The following is a 19929-nucleotide window of genomic DNA, read 5'->3' as shown; positions in this document are numbered from 1 at the left end:
GAGGCTGATGTTGGTGGTCTGGGGTCCATACTTCAGAACCACATAATGGAAAGACAGCAGGAGGATCAAAACCTCCAGAGTCAGACAAAGGGTGCTGAGGTCCAAGATTTGACCCCTTAAAGTTATATGCCCTGGGGCAAGTTTCCTCACTCATAAGCAAAGTAATATCTACCTTACACAGTTTATATAATGAATCAACAGCATGCCATGTATAAAGGTCCTAACAGTGTCTCACACATAAGAAATATTCCACACTCTCCCCATTCTGAACCCTTACGATGTCCTTCATTGGATTTCAGAATTATTTTACCATAATTTTTCTCCATTTCCACGTAGGAAATACTACAGTATTTCCTCTGTATCCTAACAAACTTCTCTAACGTATTTCTCCTTTATCCTATATTAAACACCTAGATCTCTTTCTTTATCAAAGTTAGCTTCTTTTAACAGTTGTTCTACATTAACATATGTACCTAGTCTTCTAGCAGTTATGTAGCAAATACAATCTTTTTGTGCATTATACACTAGAACAGCTCACTTTTTCCCTAAGCAAAAAGCAATCTCTCTCTCCTTTTTTTAAGTTTTATGGTTTTGTTGTGTAAATGTACTAAATTCATGTTTGTTTTCCTACCTTGGGATATCTCCCTCTTCTCCTCTATATGTGGAAAACACTTAGCTGATAGAGCCTCATTTCTATTAAAAAAATAAATAACTCTAAAAAAACAAAGCAGGTCTTTCATAGCTCACTTTACTAGTCCTACCAAATTTCCCATTTCTTCTGACCATTTACCAATAAGATAGTCTCCTAGAGATAAGTTATCAAGCCCTTTTATAATGTTACTAAATTGCTCTAAAACAAACAAAAAACAAGAAAAGTACATCCCAATAATGGAACAGAAAAAGTATCTGCTTCACAGTAATGTTTCCAATTCTCCTAAATGAAAAAATACACCACGGTAGATAAACCCACTACAAAAAAAAATCTTCCAAGTGAAAAAAATTACTATAAAATCTTAATTATGTTATAAGCATACAAGACTCCTCAAAACAAATATATGTGTGTGTGTATCCTTCTAAATATCCTTCTGTTGTTTTATAGAACATGTTTATACAAAGCATTATCGAATACTAGGAAATTATTGTCTGAGTGGCAGAGTATTAACAAGGACAAAACCTATCTTTAAACCAATCAACTAAGTGTAAACTAACAGCAATTATGCAATCAAATTTCATCTCCCTCCTGTGGATTATAGATCGTGTTGCTATTGTTATTGTTTTTACTATGAAAAACGTACTTCAGGCACACAGTCTAAAATCTCCATGAATTAAAAGATATACCATACCTTCACAGTATAATTGAAGTATTTGGCTGATTGCATAAATCGATGGAATCCATCACTTTCTTTTGTTGCTACAGTTATGACTAATAATTTATCTGCAAAGACAGAGGGAATAACATAAGACAGTTTACCAAGAGACTAACTACTCACACTTTACAGAGATCACTATAGTGATTAGAGAACTCATTAAACACACGGGAATGTTCTGGTTTGTCAGTCTACATGAGGCTAAATTGGTTATATTACTACCAAATGACAGACTGTCAAATAATGAATTATTTTAATGGTAAGAAAGTACATTAATATTTAAGATAAAGCATGCCCTCAACGGAGGATTTCAGCACTAAGAGAAACACTTCCATAAAACTGCACAAGGTTTTATCTGTAAAGACCAACTCTCCTGCTGCTGCTGCTGCTAAGTCGCTTCAGTCGTGTCTGACTCCGTGCGACCCCATAGACGGCAGCCCACCAGGCTCCACATCCCTGGGATTCTCCAGGCAAGAACACCGGAGTGGGTTGCCATTTCCTTCTCCAATGTGTGAAAGTGAAAAGTGAAAGTGAAGTCACTCAGTTGTGTCCGACTAGTAGCGACCCCATGGACTGCAGCCTATCAGGCTCCTCTGTCCATGGGATTTTCTAGGCAAGAGTACTGGAGTGGCTTGCCAGTGCCTTCTCAACTCTCCTACATATTATCTAATCAACCAGCTTCATTGTCACCTATAAATCATCACTGATGAATACACACATCAGTTAGGTTCAGAAGGACATTACATTCCTCAAAGCACACACACAAAACAAAAAGATCCAATCATGAGATTAATCCTAACTTTTTCAAATAAATTATGACAAATTGGGAAAAAAATACTTAGAAACAGAATCTTAATACTTTTCCTATCAAAGAATGTTTGTAAATGTGAAGTCTATAAAATCCACATTTATATCACCTTCAGTGTTTTGTTTTTTCTTTAAAGAATAAAAGGAATTGAAATCAACACTGCCCTAGTAAATACACAGCTTTGAGTCATCATTTTATAATGGATTATTATTTTCAATCTAACAAAACACCTCTCCTTAATAGAAGAAAACAGATTTAAGGAGTCATCTCAAATTACCTATAGAAGCCATTAAGGAAAGATGCTTATCAGGAAAAGACAAGTTGGACAAATGCAAAAATTTAGAAACAAATGCATCAGAAGACACCAAAGGTGCTGAGCATTTTCTTTTTTAAACCTTAGGGTATCGGAGGACCAGTAGACTGAAAAAGCAAAATGTCTTTTTTACATTCTAAGCACTGAGTTCGGAGAAGGCAATGGCACCCCACTCCAGTACTCTTGCCTGGAAATTCCCATGGACAGTGGAGCCTGGTAGGTTGCAGACCATGGGGTCACTAAGAGTCGGAAACAACTGAGTGACTTCACTTTCACTTTTCACTTTTATGCATTGGAGAAGGAAATGGCAACCCACTCCAGTGTTCTTGCCTGGAGAATCCCAGGGACGGGGGAACCTGGTGGGCTGCCGTCTATGGGGTCACATAGAGTCGGACATGACTGAAGCGACTTAGCAGCACCAGCAGCAAGCACTGAGTTATGTCATTTGATTCTCAATAAGAAAAAATTTACAGTGTTAAGTATCTCCTAAACAGTAGACAACCACTGAAAATGAAATACATAGCATTAATGTATTATAACAGTCAATTAAAAACTATTTCATAAGATCCAAGGCAATCATATTTTGAAAATAAACAAAATATAAATAAGTGTAACACACATAAAGAAATCAGTTCAAGCAAGTCAATCAACAAAAAGGAAAACATTACCATGAAGATAAATATTAACATTCTTATATATGTTTCTAGAAATATGTATTTCTCACATAACTTTCACCATTATGAGAAACAGATATTCAAGCAAAAATAAAAGTCATTTTCAATTAAGCTGTCAGCACTTTTCCAATAAATTAAAAGCACTTTTCCAATAAATTATTGTTTTTTAAAAAACAAAATTCCATTTGCAAAGTTTCAAACAGGGCTTAATCAATTAAGAAAACTTGACATATTATCATTCACAATAAATTCTGAATTAAAGAATACTAGATTCTATTTCATAAGAGTAAAGGAAATACTTTCTAAGTACTTTTCACTGTCATAAAATGACTATATTTAAAGACAACTTTATTAGCTTTTTCTACATAAATCAGAGTATTAGCTATAAGTTTACAGGTTTTGCCTAGATGGATTTTTATACTTATATTTTTCAGCACAAAATTAACAGCAAGGATTTCACCATCCTTAATAGGAAAGTAATGTTGGCCAGACCCTCAGGCAGACAGAAATATTACCTAATCTAATGACTCAGAAGGCAAAACTAAAAATACATAGCCTGACTGTATCTGGCAATCCTATGCCAAATAAGGACTCCTGTTGTTTTCAATATTACTGCTAATTACAAAAAAGAAAAACCAAGTAATAAGTAATTTCATCAAAGAAAGGTCTCTTCAATAACATTACATATAAATGTTTGTTTCTTCTTACCTGCTATTAGTATCACAACTGTGAGGAAAATAAATCTTACTCAACTAGGGGAACTAAAACAAGAAAGGGCCGACATGTACCACTCACATGTTCTTGCCAGCCAGTAGTTCAACAGTTCAACTTGCCCACTGTCTTATGGCATATTCTTGCTAAAAACTTTAACCTACATTTAACACATAATTCAGATTCCAGTAAAATTCATACCACAAGTTTACCAGAAGTATTAGGACAGAAGATCAACTGATCTCCAGAATCAATGTCAAAAGAGAAAAAGAGGAAAGGGAAACTAGCATACTATATCCCACCAGAATTAAGAGACAATGCAACCAAACATACATCACTGCCTTTATTAGGGTCCTGATGTGAAAAGTCAGCTGCCAATAAGGTATCCATGAGAAAATTTGGGAAATGTGAACACTAACTTATATTTGTTAATATTGAGAAACTATTGCTCATTTTTAGCATGCTAATAATGGTGCTAATATTTTTTATTTTTTTTTTTGTGGTGCTAATATTTTTTAAAGGGTCCTTATAATTTAGAGACAAATACTCAAGTATTAACCCAATGAAAGGATACAGTGTTTGTGATCTGTTTTAAAATTCTTAGGGGTAGATAGGAGGCAATGGAGGAGACAGATAAAAAATTAAACAAGATTGCCCACATATGATGATGGTTAAAACTGAATTCCATTTACATATGTTTGGAAATTCCTACAATTTAAAAGCATAATCCATAATATTCCAATCTGAAAAATATTCAATATAAAACTTGTTTTAACAGTCTGAAAAGGAAAAATGGAATAGATAGAAGAAATTTCCTCATCAAAGAATATTATAATTTAAACAACTATCATTAGTACCTTACCCAATCCACCCACAACAACCAAAAGGATCAAGTGAGATGTTGAGAAAATAGGCTTGAAAAATGGGCACCCATCAACCACTAACAAAACCAGTCTAAGAATGTGGTAAAGAAAAGATAAGCCCAACTCTGGCCAAATATAACCTCTAGAGCCACGGCCTGCTGCTGCTGCTGCTAAGTCACTTCAGTCGTGTCCGACTCTGTGTGACCCCACTGACGGCAGCCCACCAGGCTCCCCCGTCCCTGGGATTCTCCAGGCAAGAACACTGGAGTGGGTTGCCATTTCCTTCTCTAATGTGTGAAAGTGAAAAGTGAAAGTGAAGTCGCTCAGTCGTGTCCGACCCTTAGCGACCCCACGGACTGCGGCCTACCAGGCTCCTCCATCCATGGGATTTTCTAGGCAAGAGTACTAGAGTGGCTTGCCATTGCCTTCTCCGAGAGCCACGGCCTGACTCTGTCAGAAAGTGGATTAATGCAGTTACCATGAGCAAGAAACATGTGAGGCATCAATACAGTGTGGTCGATGAGAACCATTTATCAAATGAAAATCACATCAGAGCCAAAAAAAAAAAAAATCCTTCTATAACCATATATACAAATTCCATCAAAATACCTAGCACTATAGTTCAGTTCAGTTCAGTTGCTCAGTCGTGGCCGACTCTCTGTGACCCCATGAATCACAGCACGCCAGGCCTCCTTGTCCATCACCAACTCCCGGAGTTCATTCAAACTCATGTCCATTGAGGCAGTGATGCCATCCAGCCATCTCATTCTCTGTCGTCCCCTTTTCCTCCCACCCCCAACCTTTCCCAGCATCAGAGTCTTTTCCAGTGAGTCAACTCGTCGCATGAGGTGGCCAAAGTATTGCAGTTTCAGCTTTAGCATCAGTCCTTCCAATGAACACCCAGGATTGATCTCCTTTAGAATGCACTATAGTAAGGTTTAATAAATATTTTAGTGGCTTAATATTTAGCTCTCTAGAAAAATTTAGGTGAATAACACAACCTCTCCAAAAATCAAGACAATTTATTTAGAAAGGCAAAAACAAACAAACAAATAAAAACCACACTATGTTGTCACTTAATGAATTTACAACTCTGGGAGAAAAACTCATTGTTATAGTCATGTTTTTTCTCTAGATGGTGATTTAATAACAGAATTTATCAATTTTTAGTGCTGATCTAAATTCTCTTTCCAAAAACAAATCATTACTTTAAAATAGGAAGTTTTTGGCTGATATGTCCTGTCTCCAAATGATTCTTCGATCAGCCCATAAATCCAGCTGAAATTCACTGTCTTAATGACAGGCAGCACATTGAGTAACTCAGCACCAGCCCAGCTACCTTTGATCTTACTCAGAGGAATAAATTTCCTATCTTCCCAAGAAACTTTCTCTACACTCAGTCTTAATTTTAAATTTGCAACAACAACAAAATTTCTACCCAAGAAGGAGTGCTGAGTACATTGCCCTTACTCTGCTATAACTCATTTTATGAAAGAAGTATCTTTCATCTATAAAACTCAGTGGTGCTCAACTTTCTATTCAAGGAACACATTTTCTAGGAATGGTTACCATAAGAGCCAGCAAACTTTCACTGTAAAAGTCCAAATTTGTAGTCTATATACAACCTCTGTTATGATTCTCTTTTTTTCTTTCCTCTTTAAAACATTTCTAAAATCAAAAAAATTTTTCTATGTTTTCTGGCTGGCTGCATAAAAACAGTTATGGGCCAGATTTGGCCTAAACATAGTTTGCCACTGTGGTTGGCCATATGGATCTGACAACAAACTAGATGGATTTCAGTCACAGACCTAGCACTTATTACTTGTTTGAAATTGGTCAATTACTTAAATTCTGTGTCTCATGTTTCTCACTTATAAATATAATAATAGCACCTGATAGGCTTGCTGTGACGGTTAATGAATTAATATATATAAAGTGGATGATACTACATATGTGTTAGACAGTATCTTACTTTTTCTCCTCAAAAGATAAATGTGTAAGGGAGGTTGTAGTTGAAATGCAAATCTTAGCAAGTTATAAAACTCAATCTCCATCTCTATCAGTTATTTATTCAAGAACTGAATATCTCTTTTTTATTATTAACTAATTTTTATTGGCGTACAGTTGCTTACAATGGTGTGTTACTTTCTAAAGTACAGCAAAGTGAATCAGATATATGCATAGATATATCCTCTCTTTTTTAAGTCACCACAGAGCACTGAGTAGAGTTCCCTGAACTGTGAAGTAGATTCTCATTTGTTGTTGGTGGTGTTCAGTGGCTCAGGCCTGTCAGATTCTTTGAGCCCCATGGACTGCAGCACCCCAGACTTCCCTTTTCTTCATCATCTCCCGGAGCTTGCTCAAACTCTTGTCCGGCAGTCAGTGATGGCATTCAACCATCTCGTCTTCTGTTGTCCCCTTCTCCTCCTGCCTTCAATCTTTTCCTGCATCAGGGTCTTTTCCAATGAGTCAGCTCTTCGTAACAGGTGGCTAAAGTATTGGAGCTTCAGTTTCAGCAGCAGTCCTTCAAATGAATATTCAGGGTTCATTTCCTTTAGGATTAACTGGTTTGAGCTCCTTGTTGTCCAAGGAACTCTCAAAAGTCTTCTCCAAAACCACAGTTCAAAATCTTCAATTCTTCAGCACCCAGCCTTCTTTATGGTCCAACTCTCACATCCATACGTGACTAGTGGAAAAACCATTGCTTTGACTATATGGACATAGGTCAGCAAAGTAATGTTTCTGCTTTTTAATATTCTGTCTAGGTTGGTCATGGGCTTCCCTGGTGGCTCAGAGGTTAAAGCGTCTGCCTCCAATGCGGGAGACCCGGGTTCGATCCCTGGGTCGGGAAGATCCCCTGGAGAAGGAAACGGTAACCCACTCCAGTATTCTTGCCTGGAGACTCCCATGGACGGAGAAGCCTGGTAGGCTACAGTCCACGGGGTCGCAAAGAGTCGGACACGACTGAGCGACGGAACGGAACTAGGTTGGTCATAACTTTTCTTCCAGGCAGCGAGTGTCTTTTACTTTCAAGGCTGCAGTTACTGTCTGCAGTGATTCTGAAGCCCAAGAAAATAGTCTGTCACTACTTCCATTGTTTCCCCATCTATTTGCCATGAAGGGATGGGACCGGATGCCATGATCTTAGCTTCTGGAATGTTGAGTTTTAAGCCAGCTTTTTCACTCTACTTTTGCACCTTCATCAAGAAGCCCTTTAGTTCCTCTTCGCTTCTGCCATAAAGGTAATATCATCTGTATATCTGAGGTTATTGATATTTCTCCCTGCAATCTTGATTCCAGGTTGTGCTTTATCCAGCCCAACATTTTGCATGATGTACTCTGCATAAAAGTTAAACAAACAGCTTGACAATATACAGTCTTGACATACTTCTTTTCCAGTTTTGAACCAGTCCATTGTTCCATGTCTGGTTCTAACTATTGCTTCTGGACCGCCATACAGGTTTCTCAGGAAGCAGGTAAGGTGGTCTAGTATTCTCATCTCTAAGAATTTTCCACAGTTTGTTGTGATCCACATATTCAAAGGCTTTAGCGTAGTCAGTGAAGCAGATTTTTCTGGAATTCTTCTGTATTTTCTATGATCCAACAGATGTTGGCAATTTGGTCTCTGGTTCCATTGCCTTTTCTAAATCCAGATTGTACATCTGGAAGTTCTCAGTTCACGTACTGTTGAAGCCTAGCTTGAAGGATTTTGAGCATTACCTTGCTAGCACATGAAACGAGTGCAATTGTGCAGCAGTTTGGGCATTCTTTGGCATTGCCTTTCATTGGGACTGGAATGAAACTGACCTTTTCCAGTCCTGTGGCCACTGCTGAGTTTTTCAAATTTGTTGGCATATTGAGTGTAGCATTTTTCACTGCATCATCTTTTAGGATTTGAAATAGCTCAGCTAGAATTCCTTCACCTCCACTAGATTATCATTAGTTACATATTTTTATACATAATCGTGTATATATGTCAATTCCAATCTCTCAATTCATCCCACCGCTCTCTTTCCCCCTGCTTGTCCATAGGTTTATTTTCTATATCTGAGTCTCTACTTCTGTTTAGAAAATAAGTTCATATAAACCATTTTTCTAGATTCCACATATACAATATTTGTTTTCCTCTTTCTGACTTATTTCATTACGTGTGACAGTCTCTAGGTCCATCCACATCCCTACAAATGTCTTTCAACTTTCAAGATTTCATAATACAGGTATAGCATTGTCCCTTTATCCATGATTTCTGTCACCCATGGGTTAATCATGGTTTGAAAATATTACATGGAAAATTCTCAAAATAAATAATTCATAAGTTGTTAAACTATACACCATTCTGAGTAGAATTGACTAAAAATTCAGTTACAAACTGAAAGCAGAGAATTTGGTGGGAATGTTAAGGACTCCAGGCCTGGGAGACTGTAGCCCTAAGAGTATGCTCCGAGGAGGCAGGACAGGTAATCAGGCTATATACAAGTTTTCAGCAAAAGAGGTAGTCTGAACATCAAAGATTACTGTTAAATAAGGAAAACCAGATATCAAGCTAAGGTATCTAGCATTTCTCTGTGTATGGAAAGAGGCAAGCCTCTGGGCTCACTGAATTCTTTCCTTTCCTATGCACCTCAGCGATCTAGGGCCAAATCTTGTTTCTTGATTGTTTACGTCCTTGATTCCTTGTTCACCTTAAGGGGTGGCAGACATGATGGATGGCAGCTTCTTGCATCACCTCCCTCCAGCTTCTCATCAATCTGCAGGATCACGGGCATTGCGTTCCCTTTTGGGAGCTCTCATTCACATTTGGAGGGCTGAAATCGCTGATAGCTGTGACATTTCTTGCTCAATATGGCAGAAAAGATTTCACTTCACAGTAGCATGGTAAAATCTCTAGTCATCCTGCTCTCTCCCACCCGTGACTGAATCATCCCCCTATCCAGTGTATCTCATCAGTTAGTCACTAAATAATTGTCTCAGCTATCAGATCCACTGTCACAGTATCACAGTGCTTGTCTTCAAGTCACCCTTATTTGACTTGTGCTTTGGGGCCACAAGGGTGACTTGGCCATAGGTCGACCCTTATGGCCCTAAAGCACACGACTAGTAATGCTGGCAATACACCAAAGAGAGCCATAAAGTAGTTCCTTTAAATGAAAAAGTGAAAGTTCTGACTTAATAAGGAAAAAAAAAAAGCTGAGGTTTCTAAGATCTACACTAAGAACAAATCCTCTATCTTTGAAATTGTGAAGAAAGAAAAATAAATGCATACTAGATTAACTTTCTCACTTCAAACTGTAAAAGACACAGCCACAGTGCATGGTAAGTCCTTAGTTAATATAGAAAAGGCATTAAGTTTAAAAATATTTTGAAAGATCACATTCACATAACCTTTATTATATTATATTGTTATAAATATTCTATTATTAATTATTATTGTTAATCTCTTTCTGTGCCTAACCTATAAATTAAACTTCATCATAGATACATAATATGTACAGGAAAAAACAGTACATACAGGGTTTGGGACTATCCACAGTTTCAGGCATCCACTAGGGGTCTTAGAATGTATCCCTTACAGATAAGAGCTGGGGGTGGATAGCACTGAAATGGGAAAAGTATCTATGTAAAAACAGTTCAAGTGGAAGTTGTTTACTAAAGTAATATAGAAACTGTACATATACCTTCTCAAGTCTTTTCATTTCTCTCCATCTCCAAACACGTTTATTCAAGTTATGACTAGTCCATTTCCACAATACCCTCCTAAACCCCACTACACCCACTCCAAGCATATCTCTACAATGCAGACTTATCTTTTCAAAACCCTTAGATATCTAACCATGTCACCCCATTGCTGCTGCTGCTAAGTCGCTTCAGTCATGTCCGACTGTGAGACCCCATAGATGGCAGCCCACCAGGCTCCGCCGTCCCTGGGATTCTCCAGGCAAGAACACTGGAGTGGGTTGCCATTTCCTTCTCCAATATGTAAAAGTGAAGTTGTTCAGTCGTGTCCGACTCTTCGCGACCTCATGCACTGCAGCCCACAAGGCTCCTCTGTCCATGCGATTTTCCAGGCAACAGTACTGGAGTGGCTTGCCATTGCCTTCTCCGCACCCCATTGCTAAAAATCCTTAAATTACTTTCCATTGCTCTTAGAATGGTGACCAAGCTCCATTACCTCAAAGTTCTTGACTACCTCTATCATCTCTGATCTTATTCTCCATTTTGCTCTCTCTCCTCCAACTGCAGGCCTTTTTTCTGTTCTCCAACAATGGCCTGCTCCCTCCCACCCTGAAGATAATTGTGGATGCAAAGCCTTTATATAATGTCTCTTCTGATCTCTTAAAGTAGCCACTGCCTATTCAACTCATTGAGATTCTTATATATTTGCCATTTCCTCAGCGGAATCTTTTCTAACTCAAGCAGGTCAGTGACCATTATACATTCCCACTTCATTCTCTACCTCTGTTTTGGAGCACTTTATGACAAACTATAATTTTATATTAATTTGTACAGTTCTCTTTCCCCAACTAGACTGTAAATTCCAAAAAGGCAGGATGTTTTTTGCTCAGCCCAATACCTCCAGGGCCTATCATAGTATTTAGCATGCAATCGATTCTTAATAAATATTTTGCTGAATGAGCGGATTCGGGAACAATGGATGTTATGTCTTATCTGTGCATGCGTGCATGTTAAGTCTCTTCAGTTATGTCTGACCGTTTTCAACCCTATGGAGTGTAGCCTGCCAGGCTCCTCTGTCCATGGAACTCTCTAGGCAAGAATACTGGAGTGGTTGGCCATTTCCTTCTCCAGGGGGATCTTCCCGACCCAGGGATTGAATCTGGGTCTATCACACTGCAGGCAGATTCTTTGGATGTACAAAATAATTTGTGTCTGGCAAAATCCCTGTGCAGTTTGCATTATTATATCCAATTCACAGATGAAAAAACTAAGGTTAAATAGTTTAACTTAGCCAAAGTCACCCAAGTTACCAGCATAACAGGAAGTGCAATTTCAGTTCTTCCTCACAGTCCATTTCTTTCCAGTGTTTCATGTACCTCACTTGGTGGTGAGAGGTCAAGAGACTGGAAATAAAATTTGTTTTATTACATGTGCAGAAGAGATAACACAGCAACCCTAAGACTTCAATCTTACTTTTCAGGGTTGATCCCCAACTGGCATCTGGAAAGCCGATTTTGGAGACGATTTCCATCATTCCCAGATAAGAACAGCTCATTGTATCCAAACTGTACAAACAAGGTATCTATGCTGAACACCAGCTTTCCTTCTAGGAGTTTGGAATTCTGGGACAGAAATTGCCTCTGTGACTAGCCCTGAATAAAAACCTAAATCTCTAAAAAGTCTCTAACCAAGTCTCTAACAAGTCTGTAAGTAAGTCTCTAACAACCGTTTCCAATAAATAACCTTTCACTTGTGTGGTCACAACTAGTTGCTGGTGACTCCCCTGAGAAAAGACTCTTGGAAGCTGTGTCTGGTTTCCCTGGACTTTGGCTATGTGCCTTTTCCCTTTGCTGACTTTGCTCGGTATTCTTTCAATGTAAACAGTCATAGCTATCAATATGACGATATGCTGAGTCATCTGAGTCCTCCTGAATTGGGGAGCCTGGGAATTGTCTTGGGGAGAGCTTACCCATTATGCTTCTAGCTACAAGCAGCAAGTCTTCATCTAGAAAGAGGCACTATGGGCCTAACTGATTATATACATGATACTTGCTTATTAGATTCTGGGTTCAGAGACCAGGCTACAGAGATACAGAAAAGACCCCAAATAGACTCCATAAAGGAAATATTTAATAGATAAAAGACAATCACACCCTGCTTCTCTACTGGTTGAGAATCATTTCATTTTTTTAATTTATTTTTTAATTGAAGGATAATTGCTTTACAGAATTGTTGTTTTCTGTCAAACATCAACATAGGTATACATATGAGAATCATTTCAACATAAACTGTGATCCCAGAGTTTAGTCTAGCAAAATCCACTTTTTTTATAGGGAAGGAAACCAAGACCTGAAGAGAAAATCACACTTGTCCAAGAACCTGCAACTGGTGGTAATCAGCCTAGGGCTGGAATTAATGATTCTTAATTAGTAAAAAAAAAAAAAAAGTGGTTTCCTAGGTCTCATTACACAATTTTGTTGCTTTTTTTAAGCACTGAGTCACTTAAACACTGTGACAAACTGAAGCCATGGAGTCTAGGTGGCAAGAAAACACATTTTATTTTGTGGAATTGTTGAAAGACATTCAAGAGACCAAAATTCCTCAAGAGCAATTCACGCCACAATTTCAACGAGGAAAAAAACCTAAAAAGGATATGTCAAAGAGAAATCAGAGGATTCCTTAGTACTTCTGTAGGAAAAAGGGGAAAGAGGAAAGGCTTAAAGAAAAAAATAACTTCCAAGCATTAATACTACATAGGGAACATCTTCACACATTAGTATTTAGATGGATGCCTAAGTTCCACAGCCCACTCTGGACAATGTTCTGAGTCACTAAGTCGTGCCCAACTCTTTTCAACCCCATGGACTGCAGACTGCCAGGCTCCTCTTTCCATGGAATATTCCAGGCAAGAATACTGGAGCAGGTTGCCATTTCCTACTCTAGGGGATCTCCCCAACCCAGGGATTGAACCCGCATCTCTTGCATTGGCAGGCAGATTCTTTACCACTGAGTCACATACGAAGCCCTACTCTGGACAACACACAGACATAAAGCAAATGAGATGAGCTGGGGGGTGGTGGGGGAAGGGTATCATGTAGGATAACCAACCATCCCAGTCTGTTCAGGACTAAAAAGATTCCCAGAACACAGGGCTTTCAGTTTTAACACTTGAAAAGTCCAGGATGAGTTGGTCACCCTAGCAGTAGGTAGTGGGACTACAGAGGGTGAGTATTGCTAGCTATGTGTAACAGACTGGATGACAAATGGTCCAGGAGAACATTAAGTTAGGATAAACTCTTCTGGAACCACAAGGTCAACACCAATTATCGAGTGAAACAGGATCAGATTAAGACTTCCAGAGGCCCTGGGCACCAGAAGGTCAAGTGCACGAAGAAAACCTCCACTCCTCAGAAGTACCACTCTTCTCAGGTCATAGCCAGTGCCTTCTCTCCACGTCCTCACATGAGGAGGGGCCTAGGGACCCTCTGGGGTCTCTCTCTCTCTTTTTAAATATTTATTTATTTGGCTTCACCCAGATATTAATTATGGCATGCAAACTCTTAGTTGCAGCATGTGGGATCTAGTTCCCTCACCAAAAATTGAACCTGAGCCCTCTGCATTGGGAGCATGAAGTCTCAGCCACTGGACCACCAGGGAAGTCCCTATGGAGTCTCTTTTATAAGAAAACTAATCCCATTCATGACGGCTCTACCCTCATGACCCAAGTCTTTCCCAAAGTCCTCACCTGCTAATACTATCGTCCTTGGATAGTGGAGGTAAGAATTTCAACATATGAATTTGAGGGGGACACAAATGTTCAGGCCATTGTAGTTACATACCTGTTGACTAGTAAACATGCCTACTTGATGAAACACTTTCACTTATGAGAACTGAGTTATATAAGGCAGATAAGAATAAACTTTGATCTCTGGATATTAGCTTAAATAGACCTAATAAATATCTTTCTCACAAATAGGATCAAATATCTCATACTATAAGTGCCTTCATAATTTTAACATGGTGAAAGGGGTTGAGGTATCTTCAGAACCTATTTTACAAAAACCCTAATCAAAGTCATTGTGACTTTACCCTCATGACTTAAGCACCTTCCAAAGGTCCCACCTTTGTGGATTAGGATTTCAACATACAAATTTTGGGTAGACACAAACATACAGGTCATATTAAACACAAAGTACAATTAAAAGTACCCAGAATGTATGTAGTAGCCTGGATGGGAGGGGAGTTTGTGGGAGAATGGTTACATGTATATGTATGGCTGAGTTCCTTCGCTGTTTCACCTGAAACTATCACAACACTATTAATAGGCTATACTCCAATAGAAATTTAAAAGTTTGTTTTAAAAAAAAGCACCCAGAATGAACAGACTGCCTTGAAAAAGCAGTGTTTCCTATCTCTACAGTTCAGTTCAGTCGCTCAGTCATGTCCGACTCTTTGCGACCCCATGAACCACAGCACGCCAGGCCTCCCTGTCCATCACCAGCTCCTGGAGTTCACTCAAACTCATGTCCATCAAGTCGGTGATGCCATCCAGCCATCTCATTCTCTGTCGTACCCTTCTCCTCCTACCCCCAATCCCTCCTAGCATCAGACTCTTTTCCAGTGAGTCAACTCGTCGCATGAGGTGGCCAAAGTACTGGAGTTTCAGCTTTAGCATAAGTCCTTCCAATAAACACCCGGGATTGATCTCCTTTAGAATGGACTGGTTGGATCTCCTTGCAGTCCAAGGGACTCTCAAGACTCCTCTCCAGCACCACAGTTCAAAAGCATCAATTCTTCGGCGATCAGCTTTCTTCACAGTCCAACTCTCACATCCATACATGACCACGGGAAAAACCATAGCCTTGACTAGACGGACCTTGGTTGGCAAAGTAATGTCTCTGCTTTCTAATATGCAATCTCGGCTGGTCATAACTTTCCTTCCAAGGAGTAAGTGTCTTTTAATTTCATGGCTGCAATCAGCATCCGCAGTGCTTTTGGAGCCCAAGTATTTATAAAACTATTACAGATCATATTCCAGAATTTGTGACTTGGAGAACACAATTGATCTCTTCAAAAGTTAGGATATGCATACCTTGAATGTAATTTTAATGTCAAAGGAAAAAGGATCAGCCCTCTTCACAGACAGAGCAGCTCCAATCTGTTGAATTCCAAGGGTTTAAAGGTTACAGCAACCTCCAAAATAGAAAGACACTGGTAATGAGAACCTCCTTTGAGTGTGATGGTGTAACCCATCTGCTAGCCAAATGCTTCAGCAGAGACTATGAACTGCCTGCCAGAAATCTGGTCTCAAGGTTGTGTAGTTTGTTCAAATAGATTATTGCATTTGATTTACAATCGGATCTATTGTTCTTTATTCCATGTTTTGCGTGGGCACTAAAAATATCTCCTAGACTCATAACCAAACGGTATCAATAATAAAGTTAATTACCAGAACGAAACAGCAGGGACTGAGATAATACACTCCTGCTAATTCACCTACAATTGAATAAAACAAAAACAAAACAGTTGTCCAAGGCCAGAGGCCACCCTGAGATGCACTTGTGGTCCATCTGAGACAAAGTTTAAGGGTGAGGTGCCTAAGCCAAGATGAACACTATTACCCTATAATGGAAAACAAACAAACAAAAAAATCTTTTTGAAGAATCTTGCCTAACCTAAAGGAATGAGAATAAATCAATCTAGGATGCAAAATTAAAAGCAGACCTGATAAAGTGTGGCAGGACTGAAAAGGAAACAAAAGACCCAATTTTCATTCATCATCCTCAAGTACACTGAAACATTTGCTTCTCTCATTCCACGTTGCCATGAACATATTATAATTACATATTTTTAAAGAGGGCATTTCCCATTGTACCCACATAGCGTAAAATGAACACAATTAATCTGTACAGCAGCTCCGTCTCACCTGCCTTGAGAGTTTCATGGCATCTACTGTATTTTGGCAGTTCAGAATACTACCCCACAACTTGCTGGTTCCTCACATTGGCTAACAGATTGAAGCTGCCATATAAGAGATTACTAGGAGGATGTCCCTGGTGCACAGTGGATAAGAATCCGCCAGCCAAAGGAGGGGACACAGGCTCAATCCCTGGTCCAGGAAGATTCCATATGCCACAGAGCAACTGAGCCCTGTGCCACAATTACTGAGCCCACCAGCTGCAACTACTGAAGCTTGCAGGCCTAGAGCCCAGGCTCCACAAGAGAAGCCACCACAGTGAGGTACTCCCACACTGCAAGAGTTATTCCCGCTCACTGCAACTAGAGAAAGGCTGCACAAAGCAATGAAGACCCAGCACAACCAAAAATAAATAAATAAATAATAAAAGCATAGTCTAAAAAATAAACTAACTGTAAAAGACAGATTACTAGGAAACTGAATTAGCCCATTAGACAGAAGAAGCGATTCTAAGAAGGAAGCTCATAGTGATAAATGCTAACCTCAAGAATCAAGCAAAGTCTCAAATAACAACCTACCTATATAACTCAAAGAACCAGAATTAGAGAACAAATGAAGCTCCAAGTTAGTAGAAAGACTTTTGAATGGTACATTTCCATTTTTGTCTCAAGGTATATTTTCTCTCTCTTTTGATTTCTTCTTAGACTCATTGCTTGTTCAAAAACATGTTGTTTAATCTCTACATACTTGTGAATTTTCCATTTCTCTTCATGTAATTAATTTCTACCTTAATACCATTGTGGTTGGAAAAGATGTTTGATATGATTTAAATACTCTTAAATGTATTATTGCATCAGTGATGCCATTCAGTCATCTCATCCTCTGACACCCTCTTCTCCTTCTGCAATGATGCAATAACCATGAACTTGGGCAAAACTCCGGGAGGTGGGAGGTAAGGACAGCCTGGCGTGCTGCAGTCCATGGGGTCACAAACAGTCAGGCACAACTGGGCAACTGAACAACAACAAATGAATTAAGATTTGTCTTGTGACCTAACACATGACCTGTCTTGGAAAATATCCCATATGCACTTCATAAGAATGTGCATTCTGTTGCTTTTAGATGGAATTTTCTGTAAATATCTGATCTAACATGTAATTGAAGGTTTATGTTTATGTATTGATTTTTCAGTCTAGATGATCTAACCACTGATTAAACAGGGTATTAAAGTCTCCTACTCTTAATGTATTACTGTTTATTTCCCCCTTTATGTCCATTAATATTTGCTTCACATATTTAGGTGCTCCTATATTGAGTGCATAAATAATTACAAATGATGTATTTTCTTGTTGACTCCCCCATTTATCGTTATGTATAATCTCTTCTGTTTCTTATTACAGTCTTTGTGTTAAAGTCCACATTGTCTGATATAAGTACAGCTACACCAGTTTTTCTTTTGGTTTCCATTTACATGGAATATATTTTTCTATCCCTTCACTTTTGGTTTGTGTGTTTCCTTACATCTACATGAGTCTCTTGCAGGAGACATGTAGATAATTCTTAGTCTTTTTTGGTTAAACTATTCAGCCACTTTACACATTTAGATTGGAGATTTTAATCCATTTACATTCAAATAATTATTGATAGACATGTGCTTACTGCCATTTTGTTGTTTTCTTGCTATTTTTGCAATTAATTTTTTCATCATTTTAAAAACCTTTATATATCTTTGAGATATTTTTAAGTGGAATCCAGCAGCAGAGTATTCCATCATATGAATGAACCATAATTTGATTACCACCATACTAATGGCAGATATTAAATTATTTCCAATCTAATTCTGTACTTAAAAAGCTGCAAATGATAAGGATGTACATAAGTAATTTCATACATGTAAGATTGTATCTGTAGATAAAATTTAAAAAAGAATTTCTGGGTCAAAAACTTCCTCCCATTTCAGTTCAGTTCAGTCGCTCAGTCATGTACGACTTTGCGACCAGGCCCCCCTGTCCATCACCAACTCCCGGAGTCCACCCAAAACAATGTCCACTGAGTCTATGATGCTATCCAATCATCTCATCCTCTGTTGTCCCCTTCTCCTCCTGCCCTCAATCTTTCCCAGCATCAGGGTCTTTTCAAATGAGTCAGCTCTTTGCATCAGGTGGCCAAAGTATTATAGTTTCAGCTTCAACTTCAGTCCTTCCAATGAACACCCAGGACTCCTCCCATTTACTATTTATCATTTGACCTTTGGTTTGACTCTGATTTCTGCCAGGCAAAATCTCTCCTCCTACAACATTGTTTTTATCAGCCATTAACTCTTACATTTCTAGGTTTGTATTATATTTTAGAAAGTCTTTCCACATATTATAATTACAAAATAATTTTCCATATTTTCTTCCATTTTTTTATATACCACTTTTTCATATTTATTTCTTTCATCATATGGTTGAAGTTAAACCTGACCACATGATGAATCTGTTGAGGGTTTCTCTAGTATTATTCCAAACAAGGAATTCTGTGGGTTCCATTCTGAATTATTAAAACCTACGTCAAATCAATACATTAATGTTTTAAAGAGAAATATTTTTTTATGTCAACTATGATTACAAGGTGATTTGTGATTTTTTAAAGAGAGTAAAAAAAAACAAAAGAATGTCTCAAAGTATACAAATACTGGAAATATCAAAAGTAACAGGAACATAATTCTGTCCCATAATTTGTTTTTTCTAAGTAAAATTGGCTTTACAACAATTGGCTATAAAGTCCCACATAAAAGGTTCTCTATGTGTTTCCATCTGCCACACTGACAAAAACTCACCTAAGATGGAATTATCCCTGACCCAATCAGCTCCCTGTTGTCTGTCTGTTTGATATTCCCTCCTTATTTCTTGTTTCAGTTTTGAAGAGTAACTTCATTGAATTCTAAACTAGGTCATATGTTAAAAGACTACATGGAGGATCCTCACAGACATGTCATTGTTGAACAAGTCTGTGGATGATTAACCTCAGGACCTTGAGATGGCCAACCTCCCAGAACAGCCTCCAGTCAAATCCAAACCCCTGCATCACATTCAGATCTAGGTTAATTCCATGGGGTAGGGATGGTGTTTTGTGGATAAGTGTGCACCTCAACATGGGACTTAGAATGTTTGAAGGACAACAACAGAGGAAATCTACCTAATTAACCTTTTACCATTTTACGTCATTCAAAACAATATAAAAATAAAACCTTGACCATGTTAACTATTCTGAGTTTAGTGCCCATTATAGTGAATATGTAGGTCCATTCTAACAGGAAGCCAAAGGTCTTTCTGAACATGTGTCTATATTCTCCTGGTGCTTGAAGTACAGTTCAATTCCAGTTGAAAATTAAGGAAAAAAAATGTAAAAGATTGGTATCATATAGTGAACACACATATGTGATTAAAATAAGTCCTCAAAAAGAGTAACTGGGGATTCCCAGGGAGCAATAGTGGTAAGAAACCACCTGCCAATGCAGGGGATGTAAGAGACTTGGGATCAATCCCTGGGTCAGGATCATGCCCTGGAGGAGGGCATGGCAACCCACTCCAGTATTCTTGCTTGGAGAATCCCCGTGGA

General features: G+C 38.5%; 1 protein-coding gene across 2 annotated transcripts in view; it reads right to left on the bottom strand.

Moving 5' to 3' along the window:
• The window catches only part of PLOD2 (procollagen-lysine,2-oxoglutarate 5-dioxygenase 2), a 120514-nt gene that overhangs the window by 66924 nt on the left and 33661 nt on the right, over window positions 1-19929 (bottom strand). For both annotated transcript variants that reach the window (XM_088840001.1, XM_088839998.1), the window contains exon 2: window positions 1344-1435. In XM_088840001.1, the coding sequence (XP_088696127.1) occupies window positions 1344-1435 (92 nt within the window). The remainder of the gene's footprint in view (window positions 1-1343; window positions 1436-19929) is intronic.

Source organism: Moschus berezovskii, chromosome 1 (assembly GCF_049115385.1).
Source record: "Moschus berezovskii isolate FMDL1 chromosome 1, NW_MosBer_1.0, whole genome shotgun sequence".
In the NCBI taxonomy this organism is placed as follows: Eukaryota; Metazoa; Chordata; class Mammalia; order Artiodactyla; family Moschidae; genus Moschus; species Moschus berezovskii.
The sequence above is the reverse complement of the archived record's forward strand: the minus strand, read 5'-3'. Positions and strand labels throughout refer to the sequence as shown.